Consider the following 20,008-nt stretch of genomic DNA (forward strand, 5'->3'; position numbering starts at 1 on the left):
TATGCACCTATGCACGTTGGTTGCGAACCGCCATTAAAATTAGAGAAGAAGAAAAAGAAGACGAAGAAGAAGAACACTCACAAGAAGAAGAAGAGAGACTTTTTCAGCGTCACATTACTGAAGTGAAACTAAAGTAACTCACTGAGCGTTAAGTCTCTTTCTCTCAAAAGGAAAAAATAAGCCTACGTTAATCAGACCTTTCTCAAAAATACAGCAGTACACAGGTGAGTAGCCTATAGCAGATTATATTTACTGTTAAAACAGAGAGCAGTGACACAATTGGGCATCCATGTTTCCCTGTTTTCATTTTGCACGGATTGCTAGGCTTACTTCAAATTACGTTTTCAGCAAAGTGCAATTTAGCTAGAACTCATAATGACTTTTATTTCAACCATCTAACTTTGTTTTTTTTAATGAATATTCAAGAATTATCTATGACAGTATTCTTATTTCACACTTTCACTGTAGGTCTGTGTCTATGGCTGCTGCCAGCTGTCTCCTATCTGAAGAGCAGTTTCTGTGCTCCATCTGTCTGGATGTGTTCACTGATCCAGTCTCCACACCATGTGGACACAACTTCTGCAAAAACTGTATCACTCAGCACTGGGATGTTAATGCCCCATGCCAGTGTCCCATGTGTAAAGAGGTTTTTGACAAAAGACCCAAGCTGCATGTCAATACTTTCATATCTGAGATGGCTGCTCAGTTCAGAAAGTCAGCTCAGATGAAAGCCAGCAGCTGCCCAGACCAACGATGTGCCAAACCAGGAGAAGTTCCCTGTGACGTCTGCACTGGAAACAAACTGAAGGCCCTGAAGTCCTGCCTGGTGTGTCTGGCCTCCTACTGTGAGACTCACCTGGAGCCTCATCAGAGAATCAAAAGCATGAAAAGACACAAGCTGATCGATCCTGTGGAGAACCTGGAAGACAGGATGTGTAAAGAGCATGATGGACCGTTCCAGCTGTTCTGCAAGACGGACCAGATGTGTGTGTGTCTGCTCTGCACTGAGTCAGACCACAAGTTACATCACGTTGTCCCTCTGACAGAAGAATATGATGGAAAGAAGGCTGAGCTGGGGAAGACAAAGGCTGAAATTCAGCAGAAGATCCAGGAGAGACGACTGAAGATTCAGGAGATCAAACAGTCAGTAGAGCTCAGCAAGGAAGATGCAGAGAGAGAGATAGCAGAGAGTGTGCAGGTCTTCGCTGCTCTGATGCAGTATGTGCAGACTGGCCAGGCTGAGCTAATTGAGATGATTGAAGAGAAGCAGAAAACAACAGAGAAACAGACTGAAGGCTTGATCAAAGAGCTGGAACAGGAAATCTCTGAGCTGATGAAGAGAACCGCTGAAGTGGAGCAGCTCTCACATACTGAAGACCACCTCCACCTCCTCCAAAGATTCCCATCCCTGAACACTCCTCCACACACCAAGGACTGGACAGAGGTCAATGTCCATCACGCATCATATGAGGGGACTGCGAGGAGAGCTGTGGAGAAGTTAGAGGAGACACTCAGGAGAGAGATGGAGAAGCTGCTTGAGGCTGAGTTGAAGCGGGTCCAGCAGTATGCAGTGGATGTGACTCTGGATCCTGATACAGCACAAGCCTATCTCATCCTGTCCCATGATGGGAAACAAGTACATTATGGTGATGTAGGGAAGAAGCTCCCAGACAACCCAGAGAGATTTTCTTCTTGTGTCTGTGTTTTAGGAAAGCAGAGCTTCTCGTCAGGAAGGTTTTACTACGAGGTTCAGGTTAAAGGGAAGACTGACTGGGATGTAGGAGTGGCCAGAGGGTCGATCAACAGGAAGGGAACAATCACACTGAGCCCCATGAAAGGCTACTGGGCTATAGTGTTGAGGAATGGAAATGAGTATGCAGCTCGTGCTGGCCCTGTTGTCCTCCTCTCTCTGAAGACGAAGCCTCAAAAGGTGGGGGTGTTTGTGGATTATGAGGAGGGTCTGGTCTCCTTTTATGATGTAGATGCTGCAGCTCTTATCTACTCCTATACTGGCTGCACCTTCACTGAGAAACTCTACCCATACTTCAGTCCTTATCTTAATCAAGGTGGTAAAAACTCCGCACCTCTGATCATCTCTCCCGTCAATCACACAGATTAGACCAGCGGTTCCCAACCTTTTCCGACCCGTAGCCCACTTGAAAATCTAAAAAAAAGTTTGCGGCCCACATCAGACCGTAAACAGTACGGAGGCCAAATAATGCATTCTCAGAGCATGTTTTATTTCAACCATATAGGAGCTGTCCATCAGCACCACACAGAAATCAGAAACTGAGGGGCTGTCTGAAATAGGCTAATTAACAAATTAAATAGTGCTATCATTCAACAATGGAGAAATGCATTCTCATATAATTACTTTATTTTTCATGAAGTTCGGAATGTTTTGCAAACGATTGGGCAGCACACTTGCAATACCTTTGCAGCCCACAGGTTGGGAATGGCTGTATTAGAACATTTTTTTTTTTTTTTTTAACAAACTTCACAGACTTGTCTTAACACATTGACTGCCAGCCGTTTCTTTTTTGCTGTAGGTAGCTTTTGCCAAGCCGTTTTTTTGAGGATTCTGGCTCATTTTACAAGAGCCGAGGATTCTTTTCTGCTTGGAGTTTGTCAACACAAAGTTCACAAAAGTACTAATAGAATGTGTGCTTTCTCTGTCTAAAAGAGTTAGTTTGTAGAGTTAGTAGTTATGTAGATATTAGCCGTTGAGTACAGCATGGTTTTAGCGTCTGAGACAGGAAGCTGAGATAATCGCAGTTTTGTGAAATTCAATCAAACAGGCAGAACAGTCACTTTAACCATTTATTTTTGGCATCAGTGAGAGATCAGACATCCAAACAATATAGTTCCGAACGCCCTCTCCTTCAACTCCTCCCTCCGTGGGCGTGTCTAGTGGCTTTCAGCCTGCGTTTGTCACAAGTGAGTGCTCTGCTGCTGGGAGTTTGAGCAGCGTCCCTCCCTGGCAGCGAGTTTGAGCAGCCTCCCTCCCTGGCAGCGAGTGTGGATAGGTCTCACTCGTCTCTTGGGTTTGAGAGCCCCGATGAAGCCCCGTGCGACTCTAGGCTTTATGCTGCCCACACAGTCCATTTCTGGAACCCCCCACCGCAGCAGCGCGAAAGCGTCCCCACCTACAGTATGAGAATGAGGCTCGTTCGTTTCTGACTGTAAAATCGCCAAGCCATTTCCGCGGGAGGCGGCTGCTTTTGGTTGACTTTATCTCTGTCGGGAGAGGACCGTCGCCACCTAGCTGGTCGGTAAAATAGATTATACACATTCAATACTTCCAATATCTCCATAGGAGACGCGGGGGGCATTGATCCACGTAGCACCGTCAAAAAAAAAAATCGTCAGTGGCAGTCAACGTGTTAAGCACATCTGAATCTGAAGATGTCTCAAGAGAGCTTTGTGCCAAAAAGAATCGAGAGAAAACAAAACAAAAAACAATGTTAGTTCAAGTTAAAGAAACCTTGAATTCTAGATTCTTATCCTGCTTTTCTTTTACACTATATAATGGAATTACTACTTGTTGCATTGCAGCAAACACAAGGATCACAAAAACTTCATTGAATCTTGCAGGAGTGTGAAAACTACCAATTTTCCAGTTTCATTGTAACAGGGGGTCAACTAAAAAAGTGATTACTGTCATAGCAGTGTACATATACTGAGCATTTTAATTCTAGACAATTGCCAATGAGCATTTTTATTGAAAAAGAAAGACTTCTGCAATCTACTGTATGTTTCTCATGAAAGGAAATTACCGAAATAAATAAAAGCTAATAGAAAGAGATTGTATGTACATGACTGTTATTTGTGTGCATATTTAATGCTTGACTGATATCAGACCTTGAAAAATGTCTTTACTCATCAAGAGCAGAAATTAACTATTCCACACTGATTAAACACAGGCAAGTCATGAGATTAGAAATACAATCTCTGTTCTCGGTCATTGTTACCACTATACAGTGCCCATTCACCCTGCTGCACAGAGCGCTTTTTGCTTTACTCAAAGTTTATTCAAATTGAATGCGTCATGTCCAAATTGCATCAAATACAACACTGCACATCCTTGGGTCCCCGGCAACAGTAGTATAATTTAATGAATTGACACTTCTACTGAGATCTGTAAAATGAACATTAAATTAAGCTAACTGCCTACTGGTAAATGAAGCAAAAAGCCTCTTATTTATTTATTTGTTTATTTTACTGCTCTCAATATAACACTATAAATGGCTTGCTGTTGTAACAAAGTATGAAATAATCATATTGTTGCAGTATGAAGAGGCCATTGACAGTAGTTTCCTCTTTTTCTCCAAATGCCTATTTTCTCCCCTTTAAATACTGTATAGTGGAAACAGGCTATGTGATACCCTGCAGCCTTGCCATTGAAGTGGAAAGGCAAAAGCGAAATCATGTAAAAAAAAAAAGAAAAGAAAAGATGTCTGACCCCGGGTCACGCACTGTCAACATGACTTCATCATGCCTGTCTTTGCCACTTGCAAAAGGTTGAATCCCCCAGGCTCACAGTGCTGCATCGGTGTCACACACACATGTCCCCCCGCCCCCGTAACAGGCAATGCACACCAGATATGTTTGTTTACAACGTTCAAAGTCACTAAATCTCTCAAGACAGATTTTTGATTTGCATTATTTATTTTTTAACCAATGGATTCCCAGATTGTAAGGTCACAAACCTGGCTTTACACTTACAGTAAGCTACATATCGGATTCTGTCAAATCTGCAGAAATTAAACAATGGTTGAAACAATGCAGGTGAGTTTGTTGAAAATGTAAGAGGAGGAAAAGACCGACGTGATGGAGAAAATAACTTACAATGTATGAAATAGGAAGGTGGGCAAAAATCTAACCGTAAAATGTTTACTGACAAGACATAATTCAATGTTAAAGGCACCATTTAATTCCCTGCTTATATGTATACTGCATAGACCCATGTATATGGGTGAATATTTATATTGTATAAGTGTATATACTGACTGCAATACATAAATTAATGCAAACGCCTTTAATATGAGACAAGAAAATAATAATAAATGGCCAACATACAATGAATTCTAGTTGTCCCTACTGCCCCCTACTGAAATATAAGTGCATCTCTCCCTTGCTCTTTCTCCCTCTCTTCTTCTCACACTTAGGGCAGTGTCAACTACCGAGTTGAGCAACGTTGCATCTGCATCAGTGAGATGGGACTTCAGCATCACAGTGTCACATCCGGGGAGCTGATGAGTCCCCTTCATCAGGTATATAGGGTGATGCAGTGTGACTGATGTGAGACAGGAGCTGATCCTGCAAGTGCTATTGCTTATAAGCAAGGTAGGCTACAGGATGGACAAACCCCATCTTTATTTGTCACAATGCATGCACATTACACACACGCGCTTAGAAATCTGGCTCGTCCTCCATGGTCAGGCCAGGAGCGGTGGGCAGCTGCAGTGGAGTACCCGGGGCGGGGACCAACTTCTTCCAACCGCCGTTATATGGAGGAAACAACCAAACTCCACACAGAAAGGCTATTTGTACAAGATGGCCCACTTGGGTACTAGGCATGGGGAGACATACCAACAGTGCCAACTGGCATCCCAGGTGAGAATCGAACCCAGGACCTTGCTGTCATGGGGCGAGAGTGTGAGGCAGGAATGCTACCATGCCCCCATGTTAGCAGTGTTGTAGTTGAGTCACAATATCTTGAATCCGAGTCTCAAGTCCCCAGTGTTCGAGTCCGAGTTCAACTCCGAGTCACCAAAGAATAGTCTGAGTCGAGACCAAGTCGATTCCCTATTAGCATGAGTCTGAGTCCGGAGGTACTGAACATGAGCGTGAATCTGCATGTATGTGGAACACACTTGCCTGCCCTGGCACGTACAGTACAGTCAGATTTATAGCTATCAATATCTATCTAGCTATCAATATCTTATGCCCAATTATTAGGGCCTATTACAAAAAACTAAAAGAAAAAAAATCTTTATGAATTAACAAGGCTGAGTCCTCGTCTCCAACTTCCGAGTCTGATTGCATGAATGCTCGAGTCCAAGTCCGAGTGAGTCATCAGTGCTCAAGTCCAAGTCGAGTCACAAGTCCTGAAAATGAGTCCAGGACTGGGACCCGCCTACCTTTTACGTTTCTGGTTTGTTTGAAAATGAGAGAAGGGCACACCTGGGTGGTGTAGCGTCACTTTGGAGAAGGACACTTTCCCCTTTGCAAATACACATTACATTATTATTACTATATCATTATTGTGGTATATCGGTGTATAAATGTGTATATTTACTGCTACGCATTTTTTTCAAAAATTGTTTTACTTCTATAAATGTTGTACCTATCTATGCAGTATATTTAGTGTCTCTATTTGTATTTTGTTGCTGCAATTTCCCCTTGGGGATTAATAAAAGTACATACCTCCCTCTTCCCTGCCTACCAACTCCCAGGTTCGTGCCCCGTGTTACCTCTGGCTTGGTCGGGTGTCCATACAGTCACAATTGGCCGTGTCTGCGGGTGGGAAGCCGGCAAGGGTGTGACGTGCTATGTCCTGCCAGTGAAGCTCCCCGCTGTCGGGTGAAAAGAAGCAGCTGGCAACTGCACATGTCTCGGAGGAAGCATTGTGCTAGTCTTGGCTCTCCCCAGATGGGCAGAGGGGGTGGGGCAGCGACTGGGCAGCAGGGGGAATTGGCCAAGTTTGGGGGGAGAAATGGGAGAAAAATCAGAAAAGAGAAAAAAATTAACTATTAGCATGAGCAGTGATAGCCACCATGGCTGAACAAAATAAGAAAAGAGTGCCACCTACAGAAACTCAAACATCATGTGAAAATGTAATTTCATTGTGTCAATTATAGGCCAATAATCAAGAGGAAAAGGGAGCTTCTTGGATATTTAGGAGCACAATTTAATAGAGAAGTAATGTAGGCTACATGTGTACTGAGAAAGTTTACCAACAGTGTACATCTTCAATCAAATAAACACGGGCACGTATATCAATTATAGCCCTATAAAATTAAGATAAAACAAATTACATCTATTTTGAATATCTATCAGCTCACCCACACTATAGGCTACAGCTTGAAGGCAGCTTCTTTTAACAATGGACCAAATCTCTGCCATCACCCACTCTTCTCCATGACACAGCAGTCTCTAACACGCAGCGGGATGCGGCAGCACCGCGGGCCGGATCAGAACTGCAGCTCCAGTGGACGATGTGGACAGTGTGTCGTGCATGGCTCAGCACACAGCCTAAAGGCACAGTTCACTGTAATCTCCGGCAAAGGTCACTCCTGCAGTCATACTGAGAGTCAGGCCGCAGTACAGCACTTATGCATACTATAGAGGGTATGCACACCCACTGGAACACGCCCCCTCAATCGGGAACGAGTGTCAAAATGAGTGTCAAATTCCTCCCTGAGCAGCAGGTGTCAGTTAGTTATCTAGGCTGATTACTGCATTCAAGCTCAGTCTTGCTGTGACTCAGTGGGCGTGACCCGACAGTGACTTCTGCCTCTGTGACATCACATGCATACCCTCTATAGGTTGTACTTTTTCAATCAATCAATCAGTCAATCAGTTTAATACATGTCCCAGAAGGGCACTTTGGTTCACATCAGACAGTAGTGGCTTCAGTTTTGTAAGTGCAGGGTTTGATTTTCCTTGAATCCGGTTTTGCAAGGCAATTTCCTTATCAGCAGTTTGTTATTTGGATCTTCTTTTCCTTCGAAACACCCAGGAACCCTGTTTTGTACCCCCTCCCCCCTGTCTTTTGACCCAGTCATGACTCCGTGAGGCCATTTACACCTGGCACGAACATGCGTTTTCTGTGATCAGATTGCAATCGGATAATGCTTGACCACATTAGCCTGATTTCATTTACACCATGGCGTTAGCATGTGTTTTGGCTTATCAGATTGCAATCTGATCACCCAAAACTTGGGGGGGGGGGGGTGCTTTCTGGTTCTCAAATGAGGGTCCGGGGACCCCCAGGGGTCCGTGGCACTTTGCAAGTGCGAAAGGTTTTCAGGGAAATAAAAATAAAAACTTTTTTTTCTGTGCACATTACCGTGCAAACAATTAAAGGAACACTCTGCCCATTTTCAACCAGCTTTGTATCATTAGAACATCAGTAGTATATCAGAAAACTGTTAACGGTTTTGAAGTCTGTCATTTGTCCGTGTGGGTTTTCTCCGGGTGCTCCGGTTTCCTCCCACCATCAAGAAAGACATGTATGTTAGGGTTAATACTCCTGTCAGTGCTCCTGACCAAGGTACTGGCAAAAGAACTGGAGTTGGTCCCCGGGCGCTGGCACGCGCTGCACTGCGGCTGCCCACTGCTATAGTTCTAGGAAGGTTCCTAGTAGAGGATGGGTCAAATGCAGAGGATGAATTTCCCCAAGGGGATAAATAAAGGATAACTTAACTTAACTTAACTTAACTTATTTAATTTGACAGTTATTGAGTGTTAAAGTGTGGACCAGTGACATCACTGGTCCACACTAACTCAAATTAATAACTCATTAACTCAAATGAACTCTCAATAACTGTCAGACTAGATGAATGATGAATAGTTTGACAGTTATTGAGAGTTGATTTGAGTTAATGAGTTATTAATTTGAGTTAGTGTGGACCAGTGATGTCACTGGTCCACACTTTAACACTCAATAACTTTCAAATTAAATGACAGACTTCAAAACCGTTTACAGTTTTCTGATATACTACTGATGTTCTAATGATACAAAGCTGGTTGAAAATGGGCGGAGTGTTCCTTTAAGCTTAGCCCAAAATCACAAATTAGAATGAGGGGGCCTCCGCCCCGGTATATTTTCTATCTTGTAAGGGGTCCTTGGCCGAAAAACATTTGGGAACCTCTGATCCATCTATAGGTGAGCTGGAGCTGAGGTGACAGCAATAAAGACGATCTATCTATCCTGTGTGTGTGTGTGTGTGTGTGTGTGTGTGTGTGTGTGTGTGTGTGTGTGTGTGTGTGTGTGTGTGTGTGTGTGTGTGTGTGTGTGTGTGTGTGTGTGCGTGCGCTCGCGTCTCTGTGTGTGAGATGAGATGTGAATGGAAGTTGGTCATTCACATGACAGTGCACATGCCCTCAGCCATTTGAGCTGACTTTGAAAGGACCCATCATCATTGAATCAAGTTGGTCACGCATCTAGCTGCAGGTTTGGTCATTTTCTCAATGTAGGCCTACTACAGGCCTACATGTAGGCCTACTCATTAAAACCGACTGTTGAACCTTCATCCTTTTCAACGAATAATGAATAATTATCCTATATTAAGAGTTAATTGGTTTGAATGAGATTTTGGGACATAGGCGATGGGCATCACTGCTGTTCATGGGATTGTACGGATATAGACTATTTTCAATGCTGGCTGCTGGCTATTAAATGTCGGATTTTCATCTATAACGTCTCTGGGGAAGATCTCAGATTGGCGCTGAGACATAAACCCCCATTTTGTAACGGGAGGATTAACGGATCTGCTGTTGAAACCATCATTCCCTGGAACACAATAAGGATGAATAAATTATAGGCTATGGAAATTTAAGCCTGTATAGCCTTTATACCGCCTGTAAGAAATTAGGTTATATTTAAACGACTCTAAACCGTGTGTGTGTGTGTGTGTGTGTGTGTGTGTGTGTGTGTGTGTGTCTGTGTGTCTGTGTGTGTGTGTGTGTGTGTGTGTGTGTGTGTGCGTGTGTGTGTGTGTGTGTGTGTGTGTGTGTGTGTGTGTGTGTGTGTGTGATTCCAATTAGGCTCTGTAAAGTCACGCGCACATGCAGCTTTTTGTTTCTGACCGTGCCTGTTTATAATTCTAATTCCATAGTTAATCGATGAATGACAATTCAAATATTTTCCTTTTTTATTTTCAATCACAAATCATGCTGCGCAGACTTGAACTTTACGCATCAGCTTTAGCTTTACCCCGAGCATCCATACAGTGTCAAGGCAGCCAGAATATACTGCATTACTTCCGGTCATACGCCTCAAAATAAAACCCTTGTTGTCAAACGTGTCACAAGGCCTTTTTGTTAATGACCAAACAAAGACTAAAAAACACCAGACTTTTGGCTTTGGAACAACTGGTCTGTTATGGGGATGCAGCCCGCATGACCTATGCCAAATATTATTATAGGCTATACCTGATTTACCTTTGTCTTGGTTATAGAATTTGTCTTGGCACCACTAAGATGTTGATTGATGGGGATTGTGACTGTGTTTCCTCTGATGCCAGGTATGTTGAGTGGAGAGGGTTCAAACTGATTAGAAATCTGAATCTCTTTTTGAGTGTGTCAGAGTCAGACATGTTGAGGTCATTGCAATGTATTATTCTTGACGTATTGTTAGTCGAAGTAAAACTTCTTGTGTTGAATTAGACCCTTCATGTATGAGTTACTTGACACCAATTGACTGTTCTGTGTTGGAGAACAAATGTCGTAATGTAATGTAATGAGTAGCGGCTTAGAATATTTAGCCAGCTAGGACCCTGTGTGTGTGCTCACTCTGCCTTCACCCATAGTTGCAAGAGTGTTGGCTTATATGACCCATGTGATTATGGGTTTAGCCTTGGATTAGGATTTCAGTTATTTTCTTTGTCCTTTTTGTAGTTCTTTTGATTCATTAACCTTATTTTGTTCAAAGCCTTTTGAGTATTTTTTTGTAGGCCTATCTGTTTTGCAACAGCCCAAGAAAAAAAAGCCTGATTTCTCCACAAATAAAATGTGGTGAATTGAAGTCTGCCTCTGCCTCGATCTCCTGCTTGCCATCCATGGTCTTAAAGAATCGATAACCTATCTCCCTAAACTTCTTAAAACCTATTTTCAGACCTTTTGGTGGCTTGTTTTAACGCTATACCCCTACTTGTCACTTCTAAATTTATTTTGATGGTGTGATATTTGATTTCTAAATCACTTCATAATCTGTTTAATGAAGAAAAAAAGTAAGTAGCCTATAATATGAAGCTATAAATTATTTCCAATAGTAACCAATTGAAAGCTCTTGTTTTGAAAGCCAATTCACCTTACTTCCGGTCCATCTGATCCTGTGCTTGACGCAGCTTCCAGCTGCGCAGCGCGCATTCATCTGTCCAGCCAGGACGCGCACCTGCTGCCCGTTAACAACACAGGCTGCCCAAGGGCTCGAGACCAAACCAGAACAGCACAAGTCCCTCACCAAATTGATCAACAGAATTTCTGTCACCGGTGGTCCCCGAAGCGCGCGGGGGAAGTGGTCGGTGGTTGTCTTGCCTGGTGGCCACCGTCGCCATGGCGCTGCTGGCTCTGGCCGTAGTTGTCCTGGTACTCCTCACCTCTTCCTCGGCTCAATACTACGAGATGATGGGCACGTGCCGGATGGTCTGCGACCCGTACAGCCCCAAACCGGGAGGCGCGGCCGCCGTGGAGATGATCCAGGACGCGAACGGCATCCCAATGCCGCTGCCGCCGATGGCGCAAGGGAGCCGCGGGGAGCCGGGGCGGCCGGGAAAACCGGGATCCCGAGGACCCCCGGGGGAGCCGGGACCTCCAGGGCCGAGGGGGCCACCGGGAGAGCGCGGCGACGTCGGAAGCAAACTCGCCTTCCCCGCGCTGACGGCGCCGGGGGGCGATAACCGCGAGATGGACAGTTTGAACTCCTCCTCCGGCAGCTTCAGGGTCGCCTTTTATGTCGGTTTGAAGAACCCGCACGAGGGGTATGAGGTGTTAAAGTTTGACGACGTGATCACAAACCTGGGGAAGCAGTACGACGCGAGCACCGGCAAGTTCACCTGCCATGCGTCCGGCATCTACTTCTTCACCTACCATGTGCTGATGCGCGGAGGCGACGGGACCAGCATGTGGGCCGACCTGTGCAAGAACGGACAGGTAGTTTGGTGACGACGTGCAGAACAGAGGGTCAAACAGCAACAAATCTTCATTGAAGTCACATATATCTAGTTTCATGTCAAGACAGGCTTCCATTCTTTTTTTCCCCAAGAAGAAAATAATTCTGCGGAATAATTACTGCTGTAGGCTATCAAGAAAATGCGATCTGAATCCGAGTCCAGTTGATTTGCACTGGAAATTGTAGTGGCATATATTTTCCATTTGTTTTAGGCTTGTTAAACATTTTACGCACCAACGGGCGCAATGTCGCCTGGGGCTCGATCCCATTCCGTTGTCGTCGTTTATTCTTAGCATTAGTGTTATAACGGCACACTAATAGTCTAGCTTTTACTGATTCAAACACATGTGGTATCTTTGGTCAAACTGTAGCCTCTTCTGCATGTTCTGTTTCGCATGCGTAAAACGTGTTTGGATGAGGTTTTTACGCATGAGGTTGTTGCTCCACAGTTTTCCTGGTCGGCCTTCACACATTATGTTGCCCATGTTTATTTCAAACTTTAAAGTCTCATGAGTATTCGTTTCTACATCCTGCCTGTAGATTAAATTTAAACACAGATAAGTTATCCCTGGGTAAAAACACAGCTTTGCTCTATTCTATTCTATTCTATTCTATTCTAAACAGTATCGTTGGACTGACCTGCTGTCGTTTCCTTTTACAGATGTTGAAGATATTCTAACCCAATACAATCTATTATCTTATATTCTAATATAAAACTGTCCATAATTAAAATGTCCCATGTTTTCCTGCTAGGTACAGATTGGTTTATTCTACTTTGCTCTATTCTATTCTATTCTATTCTATTCTATTCTATTCTATTCTATTCTATTCTATTCTATTCTATTCTATTCTATTCTTTAACTGACCCACAGATGCTTAATTTTGCCTCCCAGGTATTAGGCTATTATAATCTGTTCTGTTCTGTTCTGTTCTGTTCTATAACAGTGTCTATAAAATGCCCCACTGCTGTTTCACTTTGCCTCCCAGGTATAGATGAGTTCTATTCTATTCAGTAAAGCTCTACTTTAACAGCGTGTGCCCCCCTCCCCCCTCCAGGTGCGGGCCAGTGCCATAGCTCAGGATGCCGACCAGAACTACGACTACGCCAGCAACAGCGCCGTGCTGCACCTGGACTCCGGGGACGAGATCTACGTCAAGCTGGACGGAGGCAAGGCGCACGGCGGCAACAACAACAAGTACAGTACCTTCTCTGGCTTCATCCTCTACCCCGACTAAACAACAACAACAAGTACAATACCTTCTCCGGCTTCATCCTCTACCCCGACTAAACAACAACAACAACAAGTACAATACCTTCTCTGGCTTCATCCTCTACCCAGACTAAACAACAACAACAACAAGTACAGTACCTTCTCTGGCTTCATCCTCTACCCAGACTAAACAACAACAACAAGTACAGTACCTTCTCTGGCTTCATCCTCTACCCAGACTAAACAACAACAACAACAAGTACAGTACCTTCTCTGGCTTCATCCTCTACCCCGACTAAACAACAACAACAAGTACAGTACCTTCTCTGGCTTCATCCTCTACCCCGACTAAACAACAACAACAACAAGTACAGTACCTTCTCTGGCTTCATCCTCTACCCCAACTAAACAACAACAACAACAACAAGTACAGTACCTTCTCTGGCTTCATCCTCTACCCCGACTAAACAACAACAACAAGTACAGTACCTTCTCTGGCTTCATCCTCTACCCCAACTAAACAACAACAACAACAACAAGTACAGTACCTTCTCTGGCTTCATCCTCTACCCCGACTAAACAACAACAACAAGTACAGTACCTTCTCTGGCTTCATCCTCTACCCCGACTAAACAACAACAACAAGTACAGTACCTTCTCTGGCTTCATCCTCTACCCAGACTAAACAACAACAACAACAACAAGTACAGTACCTTCTCTGGCTTCATCCTCTACCCCGACTAAACAACAACAACAACAAGTACAGTACCTTCTCTGGCTTCATCCTCTAGTCTACCCCAACCCTGAACTCTCCCAACATGGGTCCCATCGCACTACATGGCCAATTGATGTTTGAGGTGCCAAAGTTTATCCAATGGAAGAAAAAGAACATCTTTGAGAGGTCACTTTGACAATTGGAGGTTGTTGCTGTTTGTGAGTTTATTATGTATACTTATATCAGCTTTCTCAAGGTACTGCAGATGACCGTTGATGTCCCTGGTCATCTAGAGCATGCCAAAGCTCACACACTTACTAACTAAAAATTCCCACGGATGCACAGAATTATTTGTTGTTTGGACTTACGGGCATCCTCGTAGTGCAAGATTCCCTGCCTATACGAGGGTCCCAGTTTCAAGCCCCCATGTTACCTACGTCTTAGTCGGGCATCCATACAGGCACAATTGGCCGTGTCTGTGGGTGGGAAGCCGGATTAAGGGTATGTGTTCTGGTTGCTGCACTAGTGCCTCCTCTGTTTGATTGGGGTGCCTGTTTTGGCGGGGAAGGGTGGGTGAGGTGGAATTGGGGGGAATAGTGTGATCCTCCCAAACTACGCTATGCTACGTCCGGCCTGTGATACTCCTCACTGTACTGTCAGGTGAAAAGAAGCGGCTGGCGACTGCACATGTATCGGAGGAAGCATTGTGGTACTCTACAACTCTCCCCAGATCGGCAGAGGGGGTTGAGCAATGACCGGGACAGCAGAGGGAATTGGCCAAAGTACAATTTGGGAGGGGGGGGGGGGATCCGTAAACACTTGATTAAAAAATAATAATAGCTTCTTTCTGAAGAAGGTAGTGCAGATTATTAGGCTGTTGATGTTCCTGCCAAAGCTCACACACATACTGACTAAATGCCCATGGCTGCACACGGTTATTGTCTGGATTGACAATAGGATTAAGGTAAGCACAGCTTTCTAATGTTTTGGGGGGATTTAGCCCAGCCTGTGAATAGATTACAGATTACAGTATTATCCATGATGGCTGCTTTTCAGTGGGGCTGAGGGCCTTACCAGTGTGTCTAACGCATATGTGTGTATTTATTTGATACTTACATAGGTCCCAAATGACAAATCAGTTGAAAACAAGGTGGACAGAGAATGCTGAAGCTCAGTGAGATAAATAATAAGGAAACCCTGGCGTTGTAGTGGTAACTATAGGGTACTCGTGTCCACCCGCTATGCCGACCACCCGCAGTGCCGACAGCCCGCAATGCCAACGTTAGGTTTAGGCGTGGGGGGTGGGAGAGGTTAGGTTTAAGGTTAGGGTCTGCGGGAGGTTAGGTGTAGGCATGGGAGGTGGGAGAGGTTAGGGTCTGGGGGAGGTTAGGTTTAGGCGTGGGGGGTGGGAGAGGTTAGGTTTAGGGTCTGGGGGAGGTTAGGTTTAGGCGTGGGGGGTGGGAGGTTAGGTTTAGGGTTAGGGTCTGCGGGAGGGTAGGTTTTGGCATGGGGGTGGGAGAGGTTAGGTTTAGACGTGGGGGCTGGCAGAGGTTAGCTCCAGCCGGTCCCCCGACACGCTGCACACCGCCTCGCTCAGCTGCTTCTGCTTGTGGGCTATCGGCATTGTGGGCTATCGGCACATAGACGCGGCACCAGGGTACTGACACCACACTACTGGTCGTGGTCAGTTGGTTCCACCCCACTCCAACGGGCTCATTAAACATTTTAATTTTTGTTTTTCAAAGTCAAGCACATTGCATAGCTGCTTTTTGTCAACTGTTACAGGCAGAGTATGCCCACCCTCCTGTCATTCACCTGCCACACACCTCAGCTGCATGAACCAGACCTCTTCCAGAGGATTTCATCAATTTGAATGGTGTAATGAGGTCAATGGAGGAAAGCTAGACTCTAGTCTAGAGTGCCAAAGCTGATGGACCTCACATATTAAATGTATTAGGTAAGATGCAAAAAGGCTCTAACCTAGTAGAGGTCATATTGATTGCTTCTTACCAAGCAAAAATGGTGGTGCTTTGAGTCATGTTCAGTGTGTAGGCTAGGTAGGCTATTGAATAACAAACTAGCAATCAAGACATGAAAGCATCAATACCGAATCTATTATATTTTGTCCTGATATATGCCAATAAACCTTGTTTGACACAAAGTTCAGTTTGTGTGAAAATCTTGATTTACTTCTGGATGGTGCTTCTCAAAACTGTAGAAGAGTGATTCTCAACCTTTTTCATATCAAGGACCCCTCATTTAGTACACATTACAGTAGGGCCCCCATTTCATGCGATTTGGTCTCTTGGACCCAATATGAGAATATATATATTTTTGTTAGGTAAGATTAGTGTCCAGAATTGCAAATCTATCTTTATTGCAGGTAGAGAGATAACTGTGAAACTATGATTTACATAGTATTTTTTCCTACATTATCTCATTGTGATACATTTTTGTTAATTAAATAAGGTGAACTTTAACCCCTGAAGGACCCCTGGTGGTGGTCCCCGGAGCCCACATTGAGAACTTGGGGTGTAGAAGACACGAGGGGTTATCATCACTGGCAACAGTTGCTGGAACAGTTGTCACCTACATTCAAACATTGCTTTAATCTGAATGTTTCTTTGGGCAATGTGCTGTTAGTTGCCAGGAATCTGTATGTATTTTTGCTCAACTCTAGCCTACAAACGGCTGGAGCCAGGCTGCCTTTCTGCATGCGTTGCACTGTAGCCTACAGGCTCTGGTTCAGCGAGTGTATACCTGCCTACTGTATGTGCTGTCTCCTCTATAGCCACGGTATTGGTCTGTATCTGCTACTGCATTGTCCTGCACAGCACTTTGTTTTTTGGTCAGGTGCATGGAGCTGACGTGTTGTGCTGCAAACCACTAAAGAGATTAGAGTTATACACTTTGTCACTGAGGTTTCACATTTTATTGTAGGCTAAATGTGTTTAGCTCCTGGGCTCATCATTTCACAACAAAGAATATTCATATTAACAAGTCGTTCTATAGTATTCATCTAGTCCTGAGTCATAAATTACTATTTTTCTTAAAACAGGGGGAAATGTCTTGATACTAGTGCAGTATTCTGTCTCGTTTCAGCATGTTGACACTTTATTCATAAAGTGAAATTACATTGGAAACAACTGAGATTCTTAATGGGAGCCTTTTTCAAATAAGATTTTAAGACTGAGTATGAGAAAACACACTGCCAATTGCCATTTTTCAGGTTCCAATCTCATTAATGCACTTTTTTTGGCATGCATAACCCATCCATATCCAATAATGTTTGCCCCAAGCATCTGTGCTGTAACTCGCTAACATCTATTTTGAAAACCTTGCTTTTCTTTTGAAGGGCAGCAAGGTGGCTTAGTAGTGGTTCAAAAGACCAGTTCATAACCAAGTCTTGCAGTCAAGATAATACATTCAAGTGTTCCTCTTCAAGAAGTTATTTTGTGTATTTTCAGATATAGAGACAAAATAATTGAGGTTAAGCGCCACTAATGTTGGAGTTTGCATGATGACCTGTTATCAAGGTTATTAAACATTTTACCCATGCAAAGATAATAGCTCTAAGCCTTCATTAAGATGATGGCTGTGTTGTGTGTGTTTGCATTCTTCCACCGGGCCCACAGGAACACACACCAAACAGCTGTTTACACACCACACCTGTCAATTTAAATGGAAATCATGGAAAACAAATATTAGCACATCTGGCTAAATAAGCATCTACTAAATTGTTGGCTTTTCCCCCTGTACTCTAAAAAGTAATCTGTTCAAAAAAGATCACCTTATCCATATTTTTGAGAGCGGTAGAGAGTGGTCGCCATTGTTTCTAGACCGGTTGATTTGCATAAAAGTGATCAAATACAAGGTACAAAGGACAATGTGTATAACCCAAGCAGATAAATCGATTCCAGATTATTTTCTGGTTTTAGATTAACTACACAGTTTTCATCTTCATCCATTGGTTCAGAATGAAACCTGGCAAGAAACAAATATGCAAAAGAAGTCACGCAACATCATCTGCAAAGGAGGAACTTCTGATTCCTTCAAACGAACTCCGAACGTCTGCTTCTCCCTGCAGTGTGGAGGACTAAAGCATCACACATTATTACATTAGACTGAGCCCATACTTACTCTAATGGTGATCACATATCACTTATTGAGATAAAGCTCAGAGACACAAACCTGAGCGATCTCTTTGAAAGCATTAAAGGTAAAAGCAGGTGGCCTTGTAGACACAGTTAGGATGAATAGTGATGCTGCTGACACCAACTGAGACATCAACAACACTGAGTGTCATTGGCCGCTACAAGGATGGTCACGCTCGCTCTCTCTCTCTCTCTCTCTCTCTCTCTCTCTCTGTCACACACACACATACACACATCACAACAGGGTGGACAGTGAGGGATTGCTGACTGACAGACGGGGCAGTGAAATTCTCTGATAGATGAGATGAGAGGGACAAGGCCTCACACACACACACACATGCGCCCCCACACACACACACACACACATGCACACACAGCAGCTGAGCAACAGGCATTGAATTGGAGTAATGGTAGCTTGTCTCCCCACGCACTCTGGTTGCTTGCTTCTGTCTGGTTTTTAGTGTGTGTGTGTGTGTGTGTGTGTGTGTGTGTGTGCGTGCATGCATGCGTGTGTGTGTGTGTGTGCGTGTGCTTGTGTGTGTGTGCGTGCGTGCGTGTGTGTGTGTGTGTTTTGTTTGTTTTAATGTCCTCCTGAGACCCGGCAATTAATTCTTATACACCGACTGTACTGTACATTATTCTCTGGTCTTCATTTCAAGAACCATTAGATTAGGCTATCATGATGAATCTTGCAGTGTGTAGAGGACATCTTTCAGTGATATCACACGTGTTTGGTTGTAACCATGACGACACGACACAAGCTGAAGGAATTTTGCTCAAAATGGCTGAGGGGGGGCAGGATGAAGTGGGAGAAGTTAAAGAGGAGAGGATGCTGAGAGTTCAGAGGAGGCAGCATCAGCTGAGGATGGGCAAGAGGGAAACAATCACAAATAAAATGTGGAGCCTTTTGGTTTCATCTGCGTTTTCACATGAACATAGTCCTGATGTCCACTATAGAATGAATGCATTGATTTTTTGAGGAGAAGAAGAAGAAGAAGAAGAAGAAGAAGAAACACTGCATCACACCCCCCCCCATCCAAAATTGGGGGGGGGGTTGGGATCTGTTGGGCCTCAACAACACATATATTTGTCCGGACTCGGAGTTACTGAACATGAACGTGAATCCAGTAAGTGGAACATCTTATGCTAATTTATTAGGGCCAATTACAAAAAAAGAGACGTTATCAAAATAAGTCTGAGTCCTCGTCTCCAACTTCCGAGGCCGAATGCATCATTCAGTGCTCAAGTCCAAGTTGAGTCCTGAAATGACTCGTCGACTCGACTACAACACTGTCTCTCCTCTGAACTATTTATGTTCCATTTTTGCTTCATTCATGGATATTCATGGATAATGACTCCACCAACATGTTAACTCACTTGATCTGTCAGTCTGCACTTTGCAAATTACATGATATCCCCTATATGTGTGCAGATTGAATCTGCCAAACTAGGGGAGAAGAGAGAAGCCATGACACAGAGGAGAGAGGTCAACAGAAAGAGAAGCAGCAAGAGTGAGTGAATGGGAGGATGAGAGAGACTGAACATGGACTGGAGGTAAATGAAAGAACAAATCATGAAAACAATCTCTCCAGCTTTAAGCTCAGGTGTTATTTGACAAACATCACTCAACACAATAGTGTGGGTGTTTATTGCCACATGAAAATCAAACTGGTTTATCATCACGACAATGGCTGCCTGCCTCTAGGCTTGTTTGGTGTTGGGATCACCTTCTTCCCATCATGGCCGTAGCCAGGGTTTGAGAAATACCGAGGTCATTTTAGCACGGCGTGGGGTGTCCAGGGGGGGCTGTGCCCCCCGATTAGAAAATGTTGTCCATTTTAAAGTAAAATGCTTCAATCTGGTGCACTTTGAGAGCAAAATTAAGAGGCTAGATCTATAAAGAACTACAGACATCATATTAGATTAATATCCTCTTTACTGTGCTGTTGCTTTACAATGATACAAAAAATAAATGTCTCCCCACATAATATATATTCTGCATATAGGTCACATATGGCAGAATACTGCT

General features: G+C 44.0%; 2 protein-coding genes across 2 annotated transcripts; both read left to right on the top strand.

The window, feature by feature from the left end:
- Window positions 1-117: 117 nt before the first annotated feature.
- Window positions 118-2,447, top strand: LOC310773881 (E3 ubiquitin-protein ligase TRIM39-like). Its single transcript, XM_083633874.1, has 2 exons — window positions 118-224; window positions 469-2,447. The coding sequence occupies exon 2, from the start codon at window positions 479-481 to the stop codon at window positions 2,117-2,119; it is 1,641 nt and encodes a 546-aa protein (XP_083490000.1). The 5' UTR covers window positions 118-224; window positions 469-478; the 3' UTR covers window positions 2,120-2,447.
- An 8,836-nt stretch (window positions 2,448-11,283) lies between these two features.
- Window positions 11,284-13,135, top strand: LOC310772580 (complement C1q-like protein 2; the record flags this gene model as incomplete). The annotated part of the gene is made up of 2 exons (XM_083632417.1): window positions 11,284-11,880; window positions 12,956-13,135. 2 exons carry the CDS (start codon window positions 11,284-11,286, stop codon window positions 13,133-13,135), a joined length of 777 nt encoding a protein of 258 aa, XP_083488543.1.
- Between the last annotated feature and the right edge of the window lie 6,873 nt (window positions 13,136-20,008).

The sequence above is a fragment of the Poromitra crassiceps genome, assembly GCF_964638095.1.
Source record: "Poromitra crassiceps genome assembly, chromosome: 3".
Classification (NCBI taxonomy): Eukaryota; Metazoa; Chordata; class Actinopteri; order Beryciformes; family Melamphaidae; genus Poromitra; species Poromitra crassiceps.